This window comes from Sarcophilus harrisii, chromosome 5, assembly GCF_902635505.1.
Source record: "Sarcophilus harrisii chromosome 5, mSarHar1.11, whole genome shotgun sequence".
Classification (NCBI taxonomy): Eukaryota; Metazoa; Chordata; class Mammalia; order Dasyuromorphia; family Dasyuridae; genus Sarcophilus; species Sarcophilus harrisii.
The window spans coordinates 228,821,519-228,843,634 of record NC_045430.1 but is presented as its reverse complement, the minus strand read 5'-3'; the positions used below and the strand labels follow the sequence as shown (position 1 = coordinate 228,843,634).

Sequence of the window (22,116 nt, the reverse complement as noted above, 5' to 3'; positions counted from 1 at the left end):
AGTAGAGTAGATAAATGATGTATGAGCCTGAATTAAAAAAAAAGTGTGGTAATCAATAAAGATGTCATTAATGTTATGGTGATTTTGGGGAGCCTTTTCAAGATTTAGAAATGCCAGTTTGTTTCATAAATCACTGAGATTTTTTAAAGCACACCATGGCATTTTTGCTCATTTGCTATGTCAGTTTCTTGTATCTATAGATATTTTTGTGATATAATTATAGGTGCTTTTTCAAGGAATACATAATCATGCCCAATAGTTGTTTTAAAATTTTGAAGAGCCACTGGTATTTTAACTTTTTGATAATTTGTATATGATGACTTTTATTAAGAAAGTTAGGATTAGGTTTGTGTTTAAGAGAAAACTAATAAAGTGTTTTGTTAATGTGCCATTAAGTACAGAAATTAGTGATGGTGATAATGATAATGATGATTATGATAACTAACATTTACATAGTGCTTTAAGGACTGTGAAGCTCTTTACAAATATAAAATCATTTGATCTTCACAACAATCCTGAGAGGTAGGTTCTATTAATATTTTCATTTTACAGATGAAGAAACTGATAGAATAAATTACAGTTTATAAGTGTTTAAAGATAATTTGAACTTGGGTCTTCCTGAACCTAGGTCCAGCATTCTAACCACTGTGTGATCCAGCTGCCCAAATGCTTATTACATGGCAAAGATCATTCAAAACAATAGATATAAAAAAAACAGATTAAAACATGTTCCCTGCTGTCAGAAAACTCATATTTTAATGAGGGAGATAATGTACAACTTCATATGCAAATGCAAGTTATATAAAGTGTAAATGAAAAATAATCTTATGAAAGAAGGGGTATAGGAAGAGGAGCAGGGAAGGACTTCTGCAGAGGGTGGGATTTGATCTTTTTTGAATGAAAATAAGGAAAGTAGGAGTTGGAGGTTAGGAGGGGTAAGATGTCAGGTTGGTGGGCAGCCAATGAAAGCACAGATTCAGCAGATGAAATATCATGAGTGAGGAGCAGCAAGTAGGGAAGTACAACTAAAAAAAAGTATAAGAAGAGTGGAAAAAGTCAGAGGGCACAAGATTGTGAAGAATCAAACAGGATTTTGTATTTGATCTTGGAAGTAATAGGAACCCATTGGAATTTTTTTTTTTGAGTATAGTATGGCATGGTCATAGCTGAGCTTATGGATACTAAGAAACCTCATTTTTAGATCAGGTAGGCTAATGTTAACTTAGGGATTTATAGTCTAAATATGAGACCTTTTTCAAATGATGAGTAATTCTGTCCTTCTTTTTATATGAAACCAGAATTCAAAAGGAAGTTATTGCTACATGGAAGGAAAGCTTACAGAAGATTCAAATTCAGGTTGTAGTTTGGGTTTGGATATTAATCTAAAGGCAATAAGGTATATTGTTTCTTGGAATTCTTGGGCATTTTATGCTGTGCAGGGTTCATGATCAGCACTTGCAAAAAACAATTATAAAGATTACTGCCTCTTTTTTTCCAGTATTTGTTTCAGTAGATGAACAGATTAATTTTACAAAGAATTTTATAAGACCATCCAACTTGAATCAACATAACTGTAATATTCTATAACTTTAGTACAAATTTAGATGTAGGGGAAAATGGCAATTTTTACAGTATATTGGAAAATGTAGATCCAGATTAAGAAACAGATGAAAAGCTTGTTGAGCATGTAAATGTTAGGGAGTCAAGAAGGTCTGAACACAATGACCATTAAATAATGTCAGAAAAATGGAATTGATTATGTTTTAATAGGAAAAATATGGGTGATAATTGTTATAAGAATAATTTTTGAATGCATTTGTGAGCAGTTTCTTAAAGATTTAAATTTAAATTCTTAAACCAATACCAACTAAGAATAAATAATAAAAATGAGAAGACATGGAGTTAAATTAAAACAACTCCAAATTGACCTATTTAAACAAGCTATTGTTGTAAATTTGCAAAGGAATAGATATTGAACAGACATTTCCTAGACAATTTTATAACTTATGTAACTCTATTACCACCATGAAGAGAATAAAAGAGTTCTCTAGAAACAACTTCATTCAGGAAGCAAACTACTTGCCAAGAGGGCAGGTATGACAGTAAAGAAAAAACAGAATTTCAACTATTAAGATTTTATGAAAAATAATGGTAGAAGACTATGAGCAAAATCACCTCATAAAATATTAAGGTGTGGAAAGATAAAAAACAAGATTAAACAAAACTTTTCTTTTGTGGAAATGTTTTGCTTAACTTCTCATGTAATTTCTTAATAGGGCCTGGGTGTAGAGATAAGTAAGAGAACTTGGAATATAAAAGGTTTTTATGCAAATGTAGATAAATTGTTTTAAATGTAATGGAAAATATTAAATAATTTTTTTAAAAAAGAAAACTTTTCAAGAAACTCACTTAATCCAGACCATCTTACAGGGATTTAAGGAAGAAACTAAGAGGATAATAAACCTATGGAAAATGGAAAATATATGAGTATTTTTATAACAAATTATTTTCTTTCTCAATAACAATGGAACTACCTGCATGGACTCTAAGATGTACTCTATAATAAAATATACATGATCTAAAAGAACACAAAAATGAGAAGACAGATAGACTGTATCAAATATAGACAGAAATTATGCTAAGGAAGACATAATTTTGAGGTCATTGGGAGACTTGTCTGAAGGTACTAAATGTATTAAAAACATCCACGGATATTTGGGAAAATAACTGGAAGCAACTCTTTAACCTACTTTTTCCATCTCTAGAAAAATTGCAAAACAAAGTAGGCTTTAATAAATTATATTCTATAGCAGACTATTTAGTCATACAATTGTTGGAGAAATGAATGCTGTAGTTATTGTTTGTTGATCAATAAAACAGACAAGATTATTTCAATTGGTAGAGGAAAATACTTAAAATGCCCTCACAGTTTCTCTGATACCTGTTTTAGAATCATAAAAAAATTCTTAATATATACAAAAAGAAAAATTTTATTCTGTAGCTCTTTTATTAATAGCGTCAGCATTAATAGCATTAATACTGAAAGGGGAGACATAAGGTTTACAAAAATATTTGTCATCATCATGGCAGATATCCACTACAGAGTCCTTATTGAACAATAGTTTTCTTTACAGAAAATGAGGTCTTCTAGGTGCTTCTTTTTATAGATATTTCTGCTAAATGCACTGAGCTTCATATTATTGTAGTGCTTTCTGCATGAAATTTATAATTATTCAAGGATTTGACCTGTATAGAGGAAGAAAAAGAAGGATAAAGGGAAGAAGGAAAAGAAAAAGGAGGAATTAGAGAAGAAAAGAAAAAGCAAGTGAAAGAAGAATGCCTTTTGTTCAGATTATGCTAGACAATTAGATAGATGGCTTTTCAAGTTGGTCCCTTAGTATGTATACACACACATATGTATGTATATGTGTCTTAGACACACTGAAGATGGGCAATGAATTGAACTTAGAATTTGAATAGGAGGTAGAGAATAGATAGAAATGCATTTGAAAGATCCCAAAATTTTACTATTTTCAATGACTTCACAAGCTTTTCTCTGAACACAGGACCACCTTTTAAACACCAGTACTCTCTTATTGATACTATATCATTGTGAAATATATAATACTATTAAAATATGTAATACCATTCTCTCTCAAGAATTCAAGTTGATTGCAACCCAAATGATACAGAAAAGATTCTGTGTAGAATAAAAAAGCTATATCGCTCTTTAATGGGAAGAACTGACCAGCAAGAATAGTTTAAAATATATCATCAAGATATATCATCGATAATGTGTATCTAAGTTATATTTTAATATATTTAACATCTACTGGTCATCCTGCCATTTAGGGGAGGGGGTGGGGGGGGGTAAGAGGTGAAAAATTGGAACAAGAGGTTTGGCAATTGTTAATTCTGTAAAGTTACCCATGTATATATCCTGTAAATTAAAGGCTATTAAATAAAAAAAAAAAATTAAAAAAAAAAAAAGATATATCATCGAGGGATAGTTAGATGGTGCAGTGGATAGAGAACTGGCTCTGAAGTCAGGAGGACCTGAGTTCAAATACGAACTCAGACACTTAATACTTCCTAGTTGTGTGACCTGGAAAAGTCACTTTATCCCAGTTGCCTTGCAATGAAATAAAATAAAATATATTATCAAAGAATAACAGGATAAGAAGAGAAGACAAGCCAATCTCAAAAAGAGAATAAAGGGAATAGATGTACATGCCATTTCCATTAATTTTATTGTATTCCCATAATGTCAATATCTAGAAGAATATCTGTAAATAGCACCCTTGTGGAAGTTTGATAGGAAGACATGGACTGTTCCCACGTCCTCTAACCCTCCTTTATTTCTAAAAAGTACATTGCACTTATTTTGTATATATTGTTGCAGATTTGTATGAATACTTGTATTGATGGGCAAGGGTTATTTGATTTTTGTTTTTATAGTCTCAGCACTTGGCATGTGTCAGCATTAAGTGACTTTTTAATAAATACTTCCTCCCTAACTAATTAATTGAAAAAGTTGCATAGAATGAAAAAGTTTAGTAAGAATGACCTTGAGCCAGTCCTTTCCTTTCTCTTAATCCCCAATTTGGTCCTTGGTTTTCTAATTTGGAAAATGAAGAAGTCAGACAAAATGATTCCGAAGTTTCCTGAAAGCTTTAAGTTCCATAATTCTATGAACCTAAATATGGAAAGAAAATTAATTTTATTTTAGTTTTGATTCTCTGCCCTGACCATATGCCACAACTCTGATGACCCTCTTCATGTTAAAATACTTTCTGGAAAAAATAGAAATGATTGCACATCCACTAGAATGTCTGGCCAGTTTTAATTGACCACATGCTAAATTTGGACAGTTGTCCTTTGACTTCCTTATCTACTTCTCATTGGTTCTTCAGCTTTTCCCCATAGTGCTTCTGAGCACTAAATAACTTAACAAAAGTCTGCCAATTCTCTGTTCTCACCCATCTGTCAGATGGTTCATAAAAATGCTGAACAGCAGTCTCCAGAGACCACCCAACTCCCAACTTCTTTTCATGACAATTTTTTCTTCTTGCTACATCCAGCTTTTTGATGTGTTAGTTTTTCATCATGTAGCTATTCCTTTATGATTTCTTTTTTTTTTTAACTTTGCCCATCCAGTTAAGAAAAAAAATGCATCAGATCTGCTTATTCACCTTCTACTTACACAGTTGGTTCCTTCTGAAAATGATTCATATTTGGAGAATTCTGAATTATCACAATAGACTGCCCTGTTCTGGTCGTAATTGGAATATTTTCTAACCTTGACTAAATTTACTCTAAAATTCTAAGATGTGAAGAAATTAAAATATTGCTAATATTTTGCTTTTTAGATCAAAAGAATTTGCTGGATTTTCCAGGCAGTGTGGATTGAAAATTCTTAGGAACAGCTGCACTATTTATTTCACCAGAGAGATTTGATGATTCCCCAGAGACCCTAGAAAAAAACTCAGTGCCTTTCTTTCACCAGAAGGTGTGAAATATTCCCAGTAGAAATCAAGGACATTATAGAAGACTGTTTTATTCTTTGGGGAAATATAACTTTCAACGTTCCTATCCTTTTGATCTCCTCTCACCAGACTTATTCTGCCTTCTAAATAAGTGTACTTACTACTTTAACTACTTTTCATCTAATCAAGTGAGAATCAAAAAGTAATTTACTTTGAAGTGATTTTAGAGAGATAATTTAGAGTCCAACCTCTCAATTTTTTTACAGTTAAGGGAACTGAGTCTTAGGAAAGGGAAAGTTATTTAGTTAGAATTCTACAGCTTGCTAAGAGCAGAGCCAGATCTCAAATCTGAATCTCCTCACATTTGGTCCTATTACTACCCAAAACTTCTTCTGTACTCTTCTGCTCAGCATGGTCTCTACCATGCCCAGGAACCTCTTATTCTAACCCCAGAATCCACATGTTGGAAGTGCTTTTTATTATGTGACCTCTCTCTTATTGGATCACTCCTCCAGAAAATCCATTTAAGTGGGGCTTGTCTCAATACTCTGAAGGTTACTCCAGGTTTCTTTATTAAGTCCTGCAAAAGGTGCCTTCTCCCTCTGCCTTTCTTTTTCAGCTTCCTTTCATGTGTTGCCTTTTCCTTTTAGAATCTAAGCTCCTCAAGGGCAGGGACTATTCTTTCTTCTTGAATTTGTATCCCCAGTGCTTAGTACAGTCTCTGACACACAGTAAGAGTTCTCTGATTCATTCTTTCATTTACATTAACTTGTTCCTCTGCAGCATCTCTAATTTGCACATCAAGGATTATAGAATTTTAAAATGAGTTTTGAGGTAATTCCATTAAAAACAGGTCAAACACTTTAGCTTGAGTCTCTGATTCTCCTATTGGAGCAATAGGAGACTAACAGAGAGCTCTGATTTTTCTGCTGCTTATAATCTGTATAATCTTGTGCAAGTCAGCCAACTCTATGGGTCTCAACTTTCTTGTCTATTAAAAAATGATAGTGGACTAAATGACCTCTAAGGCCCCTTCCTTATGGTGGTTATCAACTTTTAGAAGGCAGTTCTAAATGCTCAAAAACTATGGAAAGAAGTGTTTCTCCCCCATTCTCCCATTCCCAGTTATAGGAGAGAAGAATTAAATGATATTTTATCAATAGTTGCTTGCATAAATATATTTTTAAAATGGTTACCTACTTTTAAAATGAAATGATTATTCATACAATTGAAAAAATGTTTGTTTCCTACAGTTTTCATCTTCTCTGACTAATGAGACTTGGGGTTTTAATACAGGATCCATCATTAACCAGTTGCTCAATTTTGGACTAATTTGCTAACTTTTCTGGTTTTCAGTTTCTTTTTTTATTAAATGAAAATACTCGAATAGATGAGCTTTTAAGGTCCCTTTTGTTAAACATTCCTTGAACTTTGTTGTTGTTCAATTCTTTGTGATACCATTTGAGGAGGTGACTCCATTTACCATCTCTTAGTAAAGATACTGGAGTGGTTTGCCATTTCCTTATCCACCTTATTTTACAGATGAGGAAACTGAGGCAAACTGTTTCATGAGTTGTCCTGGGTCACACAGCTAGTGTCTGATACTGGATTTGAATTTTATTTGAAATTTATTTATTATTATTATTATTTGAAATTTATGAGTGCTATATACTTTTGATTTTTCAAGTATTGATTCAAAAGATATTGATTAATTGATGATTTAAAAGTGTTCTGTCTATAGTAGGTATTTAATAAATGGCTGCTGGGTTGAATCAATTATTTTTAGTAGTGTTGAGCTAGGGCAGATATTCTAGGCAAGTATATGTGGGAGTACACATGTATGCATCTTTTCATGTTTTGAAAATCATAGATCTGGATGATCAATATCATTTCCAAAATGTAATTCCAATCTCAGATAATTTTGCCAGGGGAACTGAGTCCTTTCTAGGTTGGTGCTTTATTAAAAATACTTCCTCCCCAACAGGATTACTGAAAATAAAGTTGCCTGATTGCCATATTTTGATTTTTGGTCCTATAGATTTACCTCTTAAAAATTCTCCCATATTCAACATACTTCCTCTCCCATCAAATCCTTCTTAAAGGAAAACAGCTGATATATATTAGGTATACCTTAGGGTGAATTATACCATATCTCCTCACCCAGGGGCTACTGGAATTCACCCCTTCTCTGTAACTCTGAATTCAAAGAAAATATAAGCATCAGTGATTATGAAAAAGATAACTGGGGGGATAGTAGGGAATCTTTAATTGCACACCTTTGAATAGTTGTGGATTTTTTCTTCCTGACTACAGGCCCACTATTCTATTTACTGATTCAACTAGCTGCTTAAGTGGGATCTTTGTAAGCTAAGAGCTCATTATCCTAGGTTCTCTGACTTGGTATCAATGCTTATTTTACTATTGTACATGAGGGTTGTTCTCTGTTGATTTTATTTACTATAGTATTAATTTTATTCATAAATGGCATATGGCCAATTTTTTTTCTTTAAAACAATGTTCTGGGTACCACACTATTTTTAAAAGATATCACATTTGATTTCCCATGAAATCCTTCAATTATTTTCTTGGATTGAGGGAAGATGTTTTCCCCCAGACTTTTTACATTCAAAACAACCTAAGCATTCTATTGCTTTTTTGCCAACAGGTTGTAGATGATAGTTATATTTAATAAATCATGTTGTACACCACTTCATTCTTTCCAAGGTGATTTCTATATTGGAATCTAATGTCCAAAAAAAAAGAGTAAAGATAAGTGTTCAAATAAAAAAAAATAATTCACAGTATGAAGCCCTTAATCTCTTTTATATATATTCTTCAGATTTAACATCCTCAAAATCCTTTTAACTTTACCTCAATAGTCTTATGGTAGCTGTTAGAAGCAAGAAATGGTGGGTGATTATTTCTCTGTTTATTGGATGGTATTTCCTTTGGGCATGTTGTTCTACACACCTCGATTGGTCTGATAATAATTGGTGACATAGTCTCAATAGAGCCAATATGGAAATCTGGCAATGTCCAAAGTCAGCCTTTCAGAGGAGGAAGTGAGATTTTCCTTTCCTTTTTGATTGTCTGAGATTTTTTAAAAAATGAACCTAGTTTTTCCTTACAAACCATTGCCATTTTCTTTCCCCCCTGCAGAATTGTTCATTTTAAGCTATTTTGAAAGGCTTTCCTTTTAAGTAAAACATTATTTCAGTAATCAATTTGCTTGTCACTATATATGTGCCCTTAGGTAAGGAATTTATTTACATTCTCTGGGTCTCAGTTTTCTTCATTGTGAAAGAAAACAGTTGCATTGGGAGACCTTTAAGGTCCTTTCATCTATTGATCCTATGACCACAAACAAATCATCTTTGATGTTTCATTTGTGAAACACAGAGAAGATGGAATGTTATGGGTGCATTTGGTTTTATTCTTCATTGACACATTTATTGCATAATGATAGTTCAACTTATTGAAACAAATTTTATGGTTGAAGCACGAAATCCATGTTTCTGTTTTGTACCAGAACTCTAAGCATACTGCTGTAGACAGATATTTCTCTTTGAATTTACCCAAAAAGGTTAAAAGCATTAAGAACTCTTATACTTACTTAGCTAGAATTCAAATATTTGGGACATTTAATTTTACTATTGGCTTATTCCTTTAGATTTTATAGGGAAAGTAAAGTTTATACATATTTACAAGGGAGAAGAGGTTAACTTTGCTATTTAATGAAATTTAAAATTCATATGTGGGAGCTCTGTTGGTGTGTGTTGGATGAAATTTTAAGATTCTGTGAAATTAAAATGGTATTATGTCATTACCTCTTATTAATTCATCAGATATTTGGGGATGATTTGGGGATAAAGCTCGTTATTGGAACAGAAGAGATATATTTAAAGAGACCCTAACAGAATATCAAATACCATATTTTTAATTAAATTTCTAGGTTTGAAGGGGCTTGCAGAATTCTTTCTCGTGCCTATTCTATTGTCTGCTTTGGTTTTTCAAGATGAAATTGTGAAATTTTACAAGTCTATTTGACTTGTTCCTCCATGCCCAAAAAATTCATCGATGATTTACCTAATTAAAAATAATTTCAGTAAGTTAAATGATCATGGTCTAGTGGAGAGAGTACTGGATACAGAATCAGGGGGTTTCTTTCCTATCTCTAACATTTTGCATGTGAGTGATCTTGGTCAATCAACTTAATTATTCTGCCTCTCTTTGTAAAATGGAGATAATTGTCTATCTTATCTGATAACTCCTATTAGAATTCTGCTTTTCAAACCTTAAGTCATTATAGAAAGGTGAGATATTATAACTTTGTTGGAAGAATGCTGTTGGACAGGTCTTTTTAACCCTACAATTAATATATTTCTATATCTTGACTTACAAGTAAGTCCTCTGGTTTTCTTTGTGTTTTCTAGAGCATCAGAGCATCAGGACTGATCCTATTGGAAACAATTCTTTTTGGATCTCTGCTACTATACTTTCCGGTGAGTTATAGGAATGTTTTAAATTAATTATTCTTTTAAATTAAATGGCTTCTCGATTGAGAACTTTACCTCAATAGTCTTATGGTAGCTGTTAGAAGCAAGAAGTGGTGGGTGATTATTTCTCTGTTTATTGGATGTATTTCCTTTGGGCATATTGTTCTACACACCTCGATTGGTCTGATAATAATAATTGATGACATAGTCTCAGCTTGGTATTGGTTTGCAGATCTCAGAATAGTTGGTGTCTGCTGGTCTTTGTAGTTTCTGTTAGAAATTATTTCAGGCTAGTAGTTTTGGTATCATCTCTCCAAGACCACAGCTTTTATCATATCAACTCCTTTTTGTAGTGACAGGACCATTTTCCTGATTAGAGTACATTGATAACTCTTTAGTTGTAACCATTTGGATTCCTTTTCTAGGTGGAGATGAGCATCTTCTCTTATAGATAACCACCTAAGTCAAGATTAGACATTCCTAAGCTTATTTAAGTGAATTTGAACCAGAAAATAAGATAAACTAAGAAGGAAAAAGCATTGTTTTTTAACTCACCTAACCTGTATTGCTGCCCTATTTGTACGTAACTATAAACAATAAAGCCCCCATGCTTTGGTACTATATGTTTCCTAACCCCCAAATAGCATTATCTTTCTATATATGGGAAAACAGACATTTAAACTATATATAGTTTAGATCAGAGATATTAAATCTACCATCCATGGGTGACATTATTGATCTAGATGTTAATTATTCTCTGGACATTTCACATAACATCACCCACCAAAGTAGCTTATATTATATTGCAATGGTTTTAATTTATTTAATTCTATGCCAGTTTCAGCCAAATTGATAATCAGCTTAGTGCAATGAAGAGAGGGAGAGAAGGAAAGAAAATGCGAGTTGGTGGTCTTACTTACCTAGAAAGTCTTTATTCAATCCTTCCTTTGACATATATTAACTATCACCTTGAACAAGTCACAAGATGGGGGAATAATTCATCTAGTACCTACTTATGGAAATTGTGGCTCCTAACACAAATGCCAACGTATCAAATAGTTTCTTTGCATGGAGACTTTTTAGCTCTAATACTTGATGTGAGCTCGAGATGAAAGAGGAAAAGTTCTTTACATACTTTAAAGTACTCTAGAAAAGTAATTTACCCTAACTGATATTTTTGGCTGAATTTTGGCTGTGATTTCATCTACATAGGGAACTCCTGGTAAAGAGCTTCTGACTCTTAGAATTGACTATAACAATTACAAATTAAGTGTCATGTCTAGGGTCACATAGTTATTGTGTATCAGAATCTGGATCCCAGATTTTTGTATCCCATATTTTCCTTGGAGTGAGATTCTCTATTTATTATGTTTTACCCTATTTCATTAATGTTATTGCTTTTATTATCATTAATGTCTTAATTCTTAGTTGCTATATTTTTACATTTTAGGAGACATATGACAATTGTGAGAAAATGAAGAACCACATATTACATGAAAAGAAGCATAGTTTCTGTGCTGTATGATATAATTAGGATAATACTTTAGAGTTTGTATTTTGTCAGTGGGAAGTTACTGAAGGTTTCTGAATAGTGGGGTGAATGGAAGTTCTTTGATGCTTCTTAACTCCAAGATTGTCAGAAAGTAGGAAAACAAGGTGAAATGGGGGATGGAAGGAATGGGGAGATTGTTGTTGGTACAAGTAGAAGATCTGGTTTTCTGGAAACTTCTTATGGACCAACCTAAAAAAATGTAGTTGCCTATGTTGTTTTGACTAAATTATGAAGTGTGAAATTTTGGCATGCAAAATGGCTGCTAAATTCCTGAGGAACATGTGTTTTGGAGCCAAAATTTCTTCAAGTAATACAGGCAAATCTTGATAGGTATATTGTTTTGTTGTTGCTATTTTTATTATTATGGCAGTATAGATTTTAAGCTATACTTTAAATCTATATTTAAAGTCTATATAGATTTTATATAGACTTATATATAGACTAATTTGTTATAAGAAACATTTAATATCATCTAGTCCAAGCCCTTTATTGCAGTTGATTTTGTTCCTTGTTTATAGATACATTCTAAATTATGGGCCAGCCCTGTTTCCAAGAGCATCCTAAAAAATTGCTCAATTATTGTATTGTTGAGTTGTGCCTTACATCGGGTAAATATTAAAGGATCCTGGCTTTATTTTAGCTGATTTATTTCCATTTAGGAAGTGATGCCTTCGTGAAATGGTTGTGCCTCTATATGGTTGATTTAAAGTGAAACATCATCTGATTTATAGCAAAGCAAAAGCCAATAGTCGTCTATATATCCTTTATCCCTGGAAAGACAAATGGACTGAGGCCCTAAATTTCCTGGGTGAAGTTTAGAGCCTGCAAAAACAGAAACAAAGCTTCTCTTAAGAAAAAAAAAGACATTTAAAAGAATTGAAGTTGCAGAATTACTCAAGTTCCTAGTCTTGATCAGTGATACTTAAGAATTCACTCTTTTTTGGATTAAGAGCTGGGGACTTGGTGGCTAAATCAATGACCACAAAAGTGAAAAAGCATCATAGTGAAGGAAGGAAAAGAAATCTTGCAGAAATCATGGACACAGCACTTTACCTCAATAATTTTTAATGTTACCAAGAAAAACAGAGAATAATGAGTAATTGATATTTACATAACAAATCCTGCCAACAAAAACATTAGTATATTTCAGCATATTGATTTTTTATTGAACCTCCTGCTTACTGTCTCTTAATAACTTAGATCTCTTCTCCATTTTTTAATAATCATCAGGTAATCTTAAAGGTAGTATATAAGAATTTTGCATCTCTGCTTCTCTTTGAATGTCCTCACAAAGAATTAAACCTATTAAGAACTTTCAGTGAATAGATGAAAGAATAGTCTTAATTCATGTTATATTATTTGAAAAAGATTCTATTTGTTCAAGACCTAGATAAAGAATTGGCAAGCTAACTACTGTAGACTACATTTTTGAATGGTATTTAATTCTTAAATAAAGTTAATTGAATTTAAAAATGTAAAAACCATTCTTATCTCTGTAATTCCCATACCTATGATTTAGATTATTGCCTCCTGCCTTTGGGCAAACCAACACAAGAATCAATCAAAAGGTTGGATTTGGATGGTGTAATGTTTCTTCTAAGCATTGAATTCTACAGAACTGAAAAAAAATGAGAAACTAGTTCCATGAATATGGATTCAGGACAGAAGCTCAGCACTGGATCAAGAAACAAGATACAGAACCCCAAGGGGGTGCTGATTATTTGTACTGTGGCAAGAAAATTTTAGCATGGCTGTCATTTTTAAAGACCACTGTTCACAGGGATGGAACTTGCAGAACTTGAATGGAGACATCTAATTTTTGTTCAGATTAGTGATAGAAGCATTTTGACTTTTTATTATTCCTACTTAATAAAGTTGTGATGTCGATTATAAGCCTGGAACTATCTGGTGAGTTCTTGCTCTGTTCAAAAAATTCCTGTTTGAGATATTAGCTTTAGCTTCATTATTTACTATTCAGTTTATTTACTTACCTGATGTAAATCATCTCCTTCTGATATCAGTCCGTTGATGTAGAAATTTTTACCTTCTCTTTTGCTCTCTCTAAAAATTCCAATTGAAATCCTCTTACATTGTCCTACATAAAATTTTTGAAAATACTACTTATGACCCGTTGGCTTATTTGTACCATAGGACTATGCTCTGAGCATATAATTAACTAGGTATTAAAATGCCTCTATGTGTTGATAAGTATGATTGGCATCAATACTTATCAATAAATCCCTGAATATTTTTATATTATTATATCAAAAACTCACCTTAACTATTTACTCTGTGCAATCCAGTAATGCCATTGGAAAAATGTAGGATCAGGATAGGTTCTACAACTCTGATTTCACTGTTACAGGGAACTCTTGGATGAGAAAGCACTCTCTACTGTACAGATTGGAACCTTCTGTGCAATTTGTAGTCCTAGATATTTACCCAGAGAATTCAGCAATTTAGTAAATTGCCTAAGGTCACATAGCCGGGGTGTCTCAGAAGAATAAAACAACATGTGTCAGTTACTTAGTAAAAGTGAAAGCTAACTTTTGGGGAGTCTATGAGATTCATCTGATTCCACATAACCATAAGGTCAAAAGAATAAGCACGATGTCTCCAGCACATTGGAGAGAGCTACTGTTGCAAATTTAGGGCAGGATATGGATAAGGGTCATTTGGGATGGACAACTGTAGAGGGCTTATGATCCATCAGGGTCTGGGTCATTTCATCTCTTTGACCCTCAATTTTCTTTGTGTTGTTTTAGAGACTCAGGCTGCCCCCCTCACACCAGCTGGGAATATAGCAATTTCTTTCAAGGCAATATCACTGCTGATTTCCTCGACTTCTTACCTGAGCCAATTAGTCCCTCCTCAAGTAGCCAGGAGACTTCTTTTTCAAGGACTCACTATTCTGTGGCAGTCTGAACAGCTTTAGCCCTACTGCAGCTCCAAATTCCTGAGTTTAAGCCATTCACCAGCCTTAGCCACCTAGTATCAGGAGTTACATGCATGGATGGACATGCACAATCAGCTATTGGGAGTGGGGAATAAGCACTTTTTTTTAATTTAAATTTTTTAATTAAATTTTTTAAATTAAAACTTTTTATTTATTTAAATTAAAGCTTTTTATTTTCAAAATATATACCTGGATAATTTTCAATATTCACCTTTACAAAACTTTGTGTTCTAAATTTTTCTCTCCCTTTCCCCTCCTCCTTCCCCAAAATGCAAGTAATCTATGTTAAACACATGCAATTCATATATATATATATATATATATATGTGTGTGTGTGTGTGTGTGTGTGTGTAATTTCCACAAATATCATGCTGCACAAGAAAAGTAAGGACAAAAGGAAAAAAAAATGAGAAAGAAAACCAAATGCACACAAACAAACAAAAACCACGAAAATTCCATGTTGTGGTCGGAATAAGCATTTCTTAAGCACCCACTTTGTGCCAGACACTGTACTAGGTACTTTACTAATATCCTCCAGGAGCATTAGTTTTGTGTTCTGTAAAGGGGCATAGTTGGGCTCACTGATCTAAATGACTCCATCCTCCCAGTCCCTCAGACTCCCAAGCCAGGAGTCATCTGGGATCCTCAGCATCTTCCGCCAACCCCCATCCAAGCTGTTGACAAGGCCTGTCAATTGCACATTTGCAGCATCTCTCAAAGATACTTCTTTCTCTTGTCTGACACTGTCACTCCTTGGATGCAGGCTCTTATCACCTCACACCTGGATTACTGTAATAGCTTGCCACTTCATCTGCCTGCCTCATCTTTCCCCATTCCAATCCATCCCCCATTCAGCCACTAAAGTGGTTTGACTGAAACAAGTCCAAACCTGTCACTCCCCTTACTCAATACACTCCACTGGCTTCCTATTGCCTTCAGGAGCTAATATAAATTGTTCTGTTTAGTGCTGAAAGCCCTTCACAACTTAGCCACCTCCTCCCTTTCCAATTTTCTTACACCTCATTCCCTGACACATAATCTTCCTTATAGTGACACTGGTCTCCTGGCTGATCCACGAACAAGATATTATCTCTCAGCTCCCAGCATTCTCTCTGGAAGTCCCTCATAGCTGTAATACTCTCCTCCACTCTGACTTCTGACCTTCCTGGCTTTCTTTAAGTCTCAGGTACCTAACCTTCTAAAGGAAGTCTTCTCTCACCCCCTTTTTATTCCATGCCTTCCCTTTTTTGATTATTTCATATTTATCCTGTACATAGCTAGCTCTCTATGTACTTGTTTGCAGGTTGCTTCCCCTTCCCTCTTAGACTGTAATCTCCTTGAGGAAAGGAACTTTTGCCATTTATTATTTCTCCAGTGCTTAGCACAGTGCCTGGCACGTGGTAGGCGCTTAATACTTGTTTATTGAATTGAATTATAAATTCTCTCTCAGGATTAAATAATCTAAATTATGTATACAAAGGTTTTCTTGTTTTCTTGTTTTTTGGTAATATCTGCTTATCTTCTCTATCCCTACATTGTCCTGATATCCTGAGGATAATAAAATGTCTGGCATGCTGCCATTTTATATTGGATATACCGATAAGGTAATTAAGTATGGATATTCAGCATCCATTAAAATCCTTCTCTAATGCTTCATCAAGGCAAGAGTTTGAGGGGCCAGAGCCAGGGCAACATAAGCAGTGGCCAATCTTACCAAGCTAGAAACATAGGACAGTATTGTTGATGTGTCACTGGACAAGTCCTTTATGGCTCCACTGACATAACACTGTCTGTGTAAAAATGAGTTTACTCAACACCAATAGGTGACTGGAAAGGGGGAATTTCTACCAAGCCATCACAAATATATTTTAAGTACCTAGTGTATGTCAGACACGATGCTTGCACTGCCTGTCTTCTAAAAAGCAGTCTAAAAAACTAGTATCTAAGTAACCAGATGATGGGTTATCCTTCTATCTTTCTGTTTTTTTGTCAAAGTAATTCATATACTCCTTGCTAACATGTGGAAAGGCTGGGACCTGCATCTGCAGAGGTAGCAGCTTTACTAATGACACCATTGTTTTTTAATTGTGTCTATCAGTCTCTCTAGCCATTTTTCTATCTATTTATCTGTCTGTCTGTCTCTCTGTCTATTTATCTATCTATCTATTCATCATCTGTTCTACATACTTACCTATCTACACATACATACACAGGGTGTTTCCTCCAATAAAGAATAAGCTTCTTAAGGACAGTGAGTGTTTCATTTTTGTCTTACCAATGCCTAGCGTATTTCCTTCTGTGTCTATCAAGTGAGTATAATTTTGAATTATTATAATGACAGCAACCAGCATTTATGGCATTTTTTACAAAGCACTTTAAATATATATCTCATTTATTGCTTATAACAACTTTGTGAAGCAGGTGCTGTTATTAGTCTCATTTTTACAGATGAAGAAACTGAGGCTGAGAGATGGTAAATTCATTTGCCTAAGGTCACAAAGCTTATGTCTGATTTAAACTAAGATCCTTCATTACCAAAGCCAATACCTTCTGCTGTATTATATAATGATGATATTAGTGTATCCTCTTAGAAGCCTAGAAAGGGTTTCTATTCAATCAATGAATATGAAAACACTTAGGAAATCCTTGATATGCATAAGGCACTAGGGATGCAAAGGTCAGTGCAGTAGACCCTCTCCTCAGGGAGCTTATGTTTTATTGAGAGAGGAAAATGTACATATATATATATATATATATATATATATGAATGCATATGTATATACACACATACATATATAAATCTGTATATATGTGTATATATATGTATATACATATAACACAAATATGATATATACAAACCAATAGAATATATAATTATATAAGACATATATAATTATGTGCATATACAGATATATATGTATTTATGTATGTATATCCAAATGTACATATAACGAATACACACTATATATATGTACACATATATTGAATACTAGTTATTATTATTATTATTATTATTAGCCTCTTGTCATCAGGCCTCCAGTCTCGTGACGACTACATTTCCCAAACCTTCTCCACTACTGCCGAGCTCAGGCTATGCACATAGAGCCGGATGAGGGGGTGCTGGCAAATGTTTGCATATCTTCTATCTTAGGAGTCAGCAAACTTCAGCTTGGGGATAAAATCTGCCATGGCACCTGTTTTTCTACAACTTAAGAGGGTGGACATTTGCCAAGGTATAGTTTGCTGACTCCTCTTCTAGAGAATCATAAGATTTTAAAACAGAAAAAGATCTCAGAAATTAAGGAATCCAAACTCTAGCCTAATTTCCAAGATGAATAGATTGCAGATTAATTATATAAAGTGATTTTGCCCAAAGTATCAGCTTTCGTTATAGCAAAGACAAGTCTAGAACCAGACACTAAGTGAGTGCCTTATTCTGAAGTGGGTATGAGAGGCAAGAGTTTAAGCATAAAAAAAAAAAAAATTGCACTTCAGAGTTTCACTGGGTGATTAACCTCCTGTCAAGTTCAATTGTATCTTCATATGTTAAACATTTGCTAGAACACCCTTGTATTACTCTATGTGCATTATTCTATCTCAGAAGGAGTTCTGGAGAAGACTCAGGGAATGAAGTCATCACCACCTGGTGACTATGGGCTAATAATAATAATAACAATAATATCAATAACAACTGGTATTTACATAGATAACACTTGAAAGTTTCTAAAGTACTTTATGTTCATTGTCTTGTTTTGAGTCTCACAGCATTCCTGTGTGGGGAAGTATTAAGGTTGGGGAGAAGATAAACAGAAGAAAAAAGAAGAAATAAACACTTTATTTTATGTCTCTTTCAGTATGATTTATACTGGTGTTGTCTGAGTAAAATTACAATTTGTATTTTAAAAAAATCACTGGGTAAATTGGAACTATTCTCATGGCAAGAGTGTTTGCTGGTGATAGTGTTCTTTGGGAAGTTTAGGAGCTATATACTGTTTGGTGGGTACTTTGTGATTCATTAAATTTTTCATTTAAAATTTTGCATATTATTGCTTACTGATGCAAGAAGTTAGTTTTTTAAAATAATTAAATACTGCTTATGATTTTGTAACAATGCTTGCACTGGAGGGTCTGAATGAGAGATTATCACCATTGGTGCAGATGAGGACAAGTCTGGTTAAATTTAGCATTCTTATAATTGTGTCTTAGAGAGTTGAAGCACTTAAAATATTTTCTTAGGGAATTTCAAAGGGAAGCCATGGTTTGATGACCATACATAATTCTGAAAAAGTGATTATTATTTTTATCACACAAGAATTTGTTGGTATTTCTTAAAAGGAAGAGAAAAGCAATTTTTTAAAGACTTTTTTTCCATTGGTCTCCATGATAGTATAAAAAAAACCTTTTTGGGGGTGAAAATGTAAAGTAAATGATTTTCTGGTTGTCAAGATGCCCAGAACCTCATGTCTGCTTTCAATGTATTGATTGAAATCAATATTGTCATTTCTTTAGCTTACTACCCCGGGTCTCACAAGTAAGTTGCTCTTTGAATATTCAGTGATCTTTGAAGTCCCCTCGTCCAATCATCCCATTTCACAAAAGAGAAAATTAAAATTCAGAAGAAAGAAAATTCCTTTATTAAATAGGTAAAGGACTTGCCTAGGCTTATCATCCAACCAAGTAGTGTTTTGGAACTAGAACCCAGCTGTCATGAATTCCAGGCTGGTTTTCTTTTTATTATTCAGTGCTTCTCAAACATTTTGGTATCAGGATCCCATTATACTTTTAAAAATCATTAAATATTTCCAAAAAGTTTTTCCTGATATAGGTTATATTTACAAATATTTACTACATTAGCAAAGAAAATATCTTAGTATTGTTGTGAAAATAATTATGACCTCGTCCATAAGTCTTGTATATCTGAAGGGGTCCTAGAGCCCCACTTTGCCGATTTTTACACTACATCATGTTCTTTTCATGGGTAAATGTGCTAAGAGGGAAGTTGAGTCATTCTGAGTCCCTTGGCATTTCAGTTAAGAAGGGAGGGTTGGGAAGCTTAAGCAGCCTGTATCATCAGACAATAGACAGCTCTAGATTTCTTTTAACAGGTGGGTTAAAGAGTCAGGGCCACACATTCTAATATACTCAATATACAGAAGGGATTCCCTTGCAAAATAATTCCTTCCCTGAAAATATACTTGATTATTAGCATTTTAAGGTTACAAATGGAGCAAAACAAACAATAAAAACAATAAGTAGTCTGACTAAAGATTAATGATGATAATGTGGTTTAAATACAACCAAAGCCTCTTAATGAATGGATGGAAGACATTAAGGTTTCTTTCTGCACTAAATCTCAAGCCCCTCCAACCAATGATCCATATTATAAGAGTATTGCTTACTGATTAAAAAGACTTTGTATTCAAGCAAATTATTCTTTTCTATTGACATTAACAAATGATCACCTAAAACTTTAAATAAAAAAGACAACTAAGATGAATTATAAATGTTACAGGAAGGGGTTGGCTGACTCACCCGATTATTTATTTGTTTATCCTCTATTTGTCTTTTTAGTCATGTGAGATTTATGAAGCACCAACTGCCTGAAGGATATAAAATTAAAAATAATGCAAAATAAGACATAGTGATTTTAAAAAGAGAGAGCATAGAAAACACTATTTAAATCGATGGTTCTCATGCTGAAGGCTAAGCATGCCACATAGAATCAAATGCTGACTATGAGAAGTAATATTTTTGGAGCAATATTTGCAGTCAGAGGATTTAAGTTCCTCTCTTAGTTTCCTCATCACCATCATCACTACCAATTGCTTATCAGTTGCTATTAGCAATCTGAAAGGGACAAGAGCCTTAGAGATGGCAGTGCCCCTTTAGACCAGGCTTCTTAAACTTTTTTCCACTCACAACCTCTTTTTGCCCAAGAAATTTTTACATGACCCCAGGTATTTAGGTATATAAAATAGGTATACAAATCAAACATTTACGGATAATAAATTATAATGTCATGACTTACACATTCACTTTCAAGACCTCATATGGTGTTGCAAACCACAGTTTAAGAAAATGAATTCTAGACTAAAGGTCCTATTTCCATATTCTGATGAAAATGGCCCAGCATAGCAAACCCAAGTGCTTTGGGAATAACAACGTATTCAGCTATCATCCTGAAAAAAAAAAAAAAAAAAAAAAAAACAAACTCATGACAACTGTTCTCCAAATGTCTATTGAACACTGAAAAAACAAAATTCTTATTTTCAAAATTCTTGGTACTGCTCATATGGTTCACCCTCAAAGGCATATTATTTTGCCAGTTGAACATTAAAGAAGAAATATTAACATCAGCTTTGCCTCTTCATGATTAGGACTGTGGGATTTTTTCATCTGACTTACTTATTGTTGAAGAGGGCCAAGTCCATCAGAATTGAACGTCATATAGTATTATTGCTGAAATATAAAATGATCTCCTGGTTCTGCTCATTTCACTTAGGATTAGTTCATGTAAGGCTCTCCAAGACTCTCTGTATTCATTCTGCTGGCCATTTCTTACGCAACAATAGTATTCCATAGCATTCATACCATAATTTATTCAGCCATTCTCCAGTTGATGGCTATCCACTCTGTTTCCAGTTTCTGGCCACTACAAAGAGGGCTACCACAAACATTATTGCATATACGGGTGCCTTTCCCTTCTTTAAGATTTCTTTGGAATATAAGTCCATAACTAGAATGACAGGGAAAGATAATGCAGAATGTTGGAGGGGATGTGGGAAAACAGGGACACTAATACATTGTTGGTGGAATTGTGAATATATCCAACCATTCTGGAGAGCAATTTGGAACTATGCTCAAAAAGCTATCAAACTGTGCATACCCTTTGATCCAGCAGTGTTACTACCAGGCTTATATCCCAAAGAGATCATAAAGAAGGGAAAAGGATCTGTATGTGCATGAATGTTTATGGCAGCCCTCTTTGTAGTGGCCAGAAACTGGAAACTGAGTGGATGCCCATCAATTGGAGAATGGCTGAATAAATTGTGGTATATGAATATTATGGGATATTATTGTTCGATAAGAAATGACCAACAGGATGATTTCAGAAAGGCCTGGAGAGACTTAAACGAACTGATGCTGAGTAAAAAGAGCAGGGCCAGGAGATCATTATATACTTCAACAACAATACTATATGATGATCAATTCTGATGGACCTGGCCATCTTCAGCAATGAGAAGAACCAAATCAGTTCCAATGGAGCAGTAATGAACTGAACCAGCTATACCCAGTGAAAGAACTCTGGGAGATAACTAAAAATCATTATATTGAATTCCCAATCCCTATAATTTTGACTGCCTGCATTTTGGATTTCCTTCACAGGCTAATTGTACAATATTTCAGAGTCGGATTCTTTTTGTATAGCAAAATAACGGTTTGGTCATGTATTGTGTATCTAATTTATATTTTATTGTGTATCTAATTTATACTTTAATATATTTAACATCTACTGATCATCCTGCCATCTAGGGGAGGGGATGGGGGGAAGGAGGGGAAAAATTGGAACAAAAGGTTTGGCAATTGTCAATGCTGTAAAATTACCCATACATATAACTTGTAAAT

At 33.8% G+C, this 22,116-nt stretch overlaps 1 protein-coding gene across 1 annotated transcript in view; it reads left to right on the top strand.

Moving 5' to 3' along the window:
• Positions 1-22,116, top strand: part of GPR158 (G protein-coupled receptor 158) — a 386,507-nt gene that overhangs the window by 223,454 nt on the left and 140,937 nt on the right. Inside the window, exon 5 of the mRNA XM_003771868.2 lies at positions 9,920-9,988. Coding sequence (XP_003771916.1) covers positions 9,920-9,988 — 69 coding nt within the window. The remainder of the gene's footprint in view (positions 1-9,919; positions 9,989-22,116) is intronic.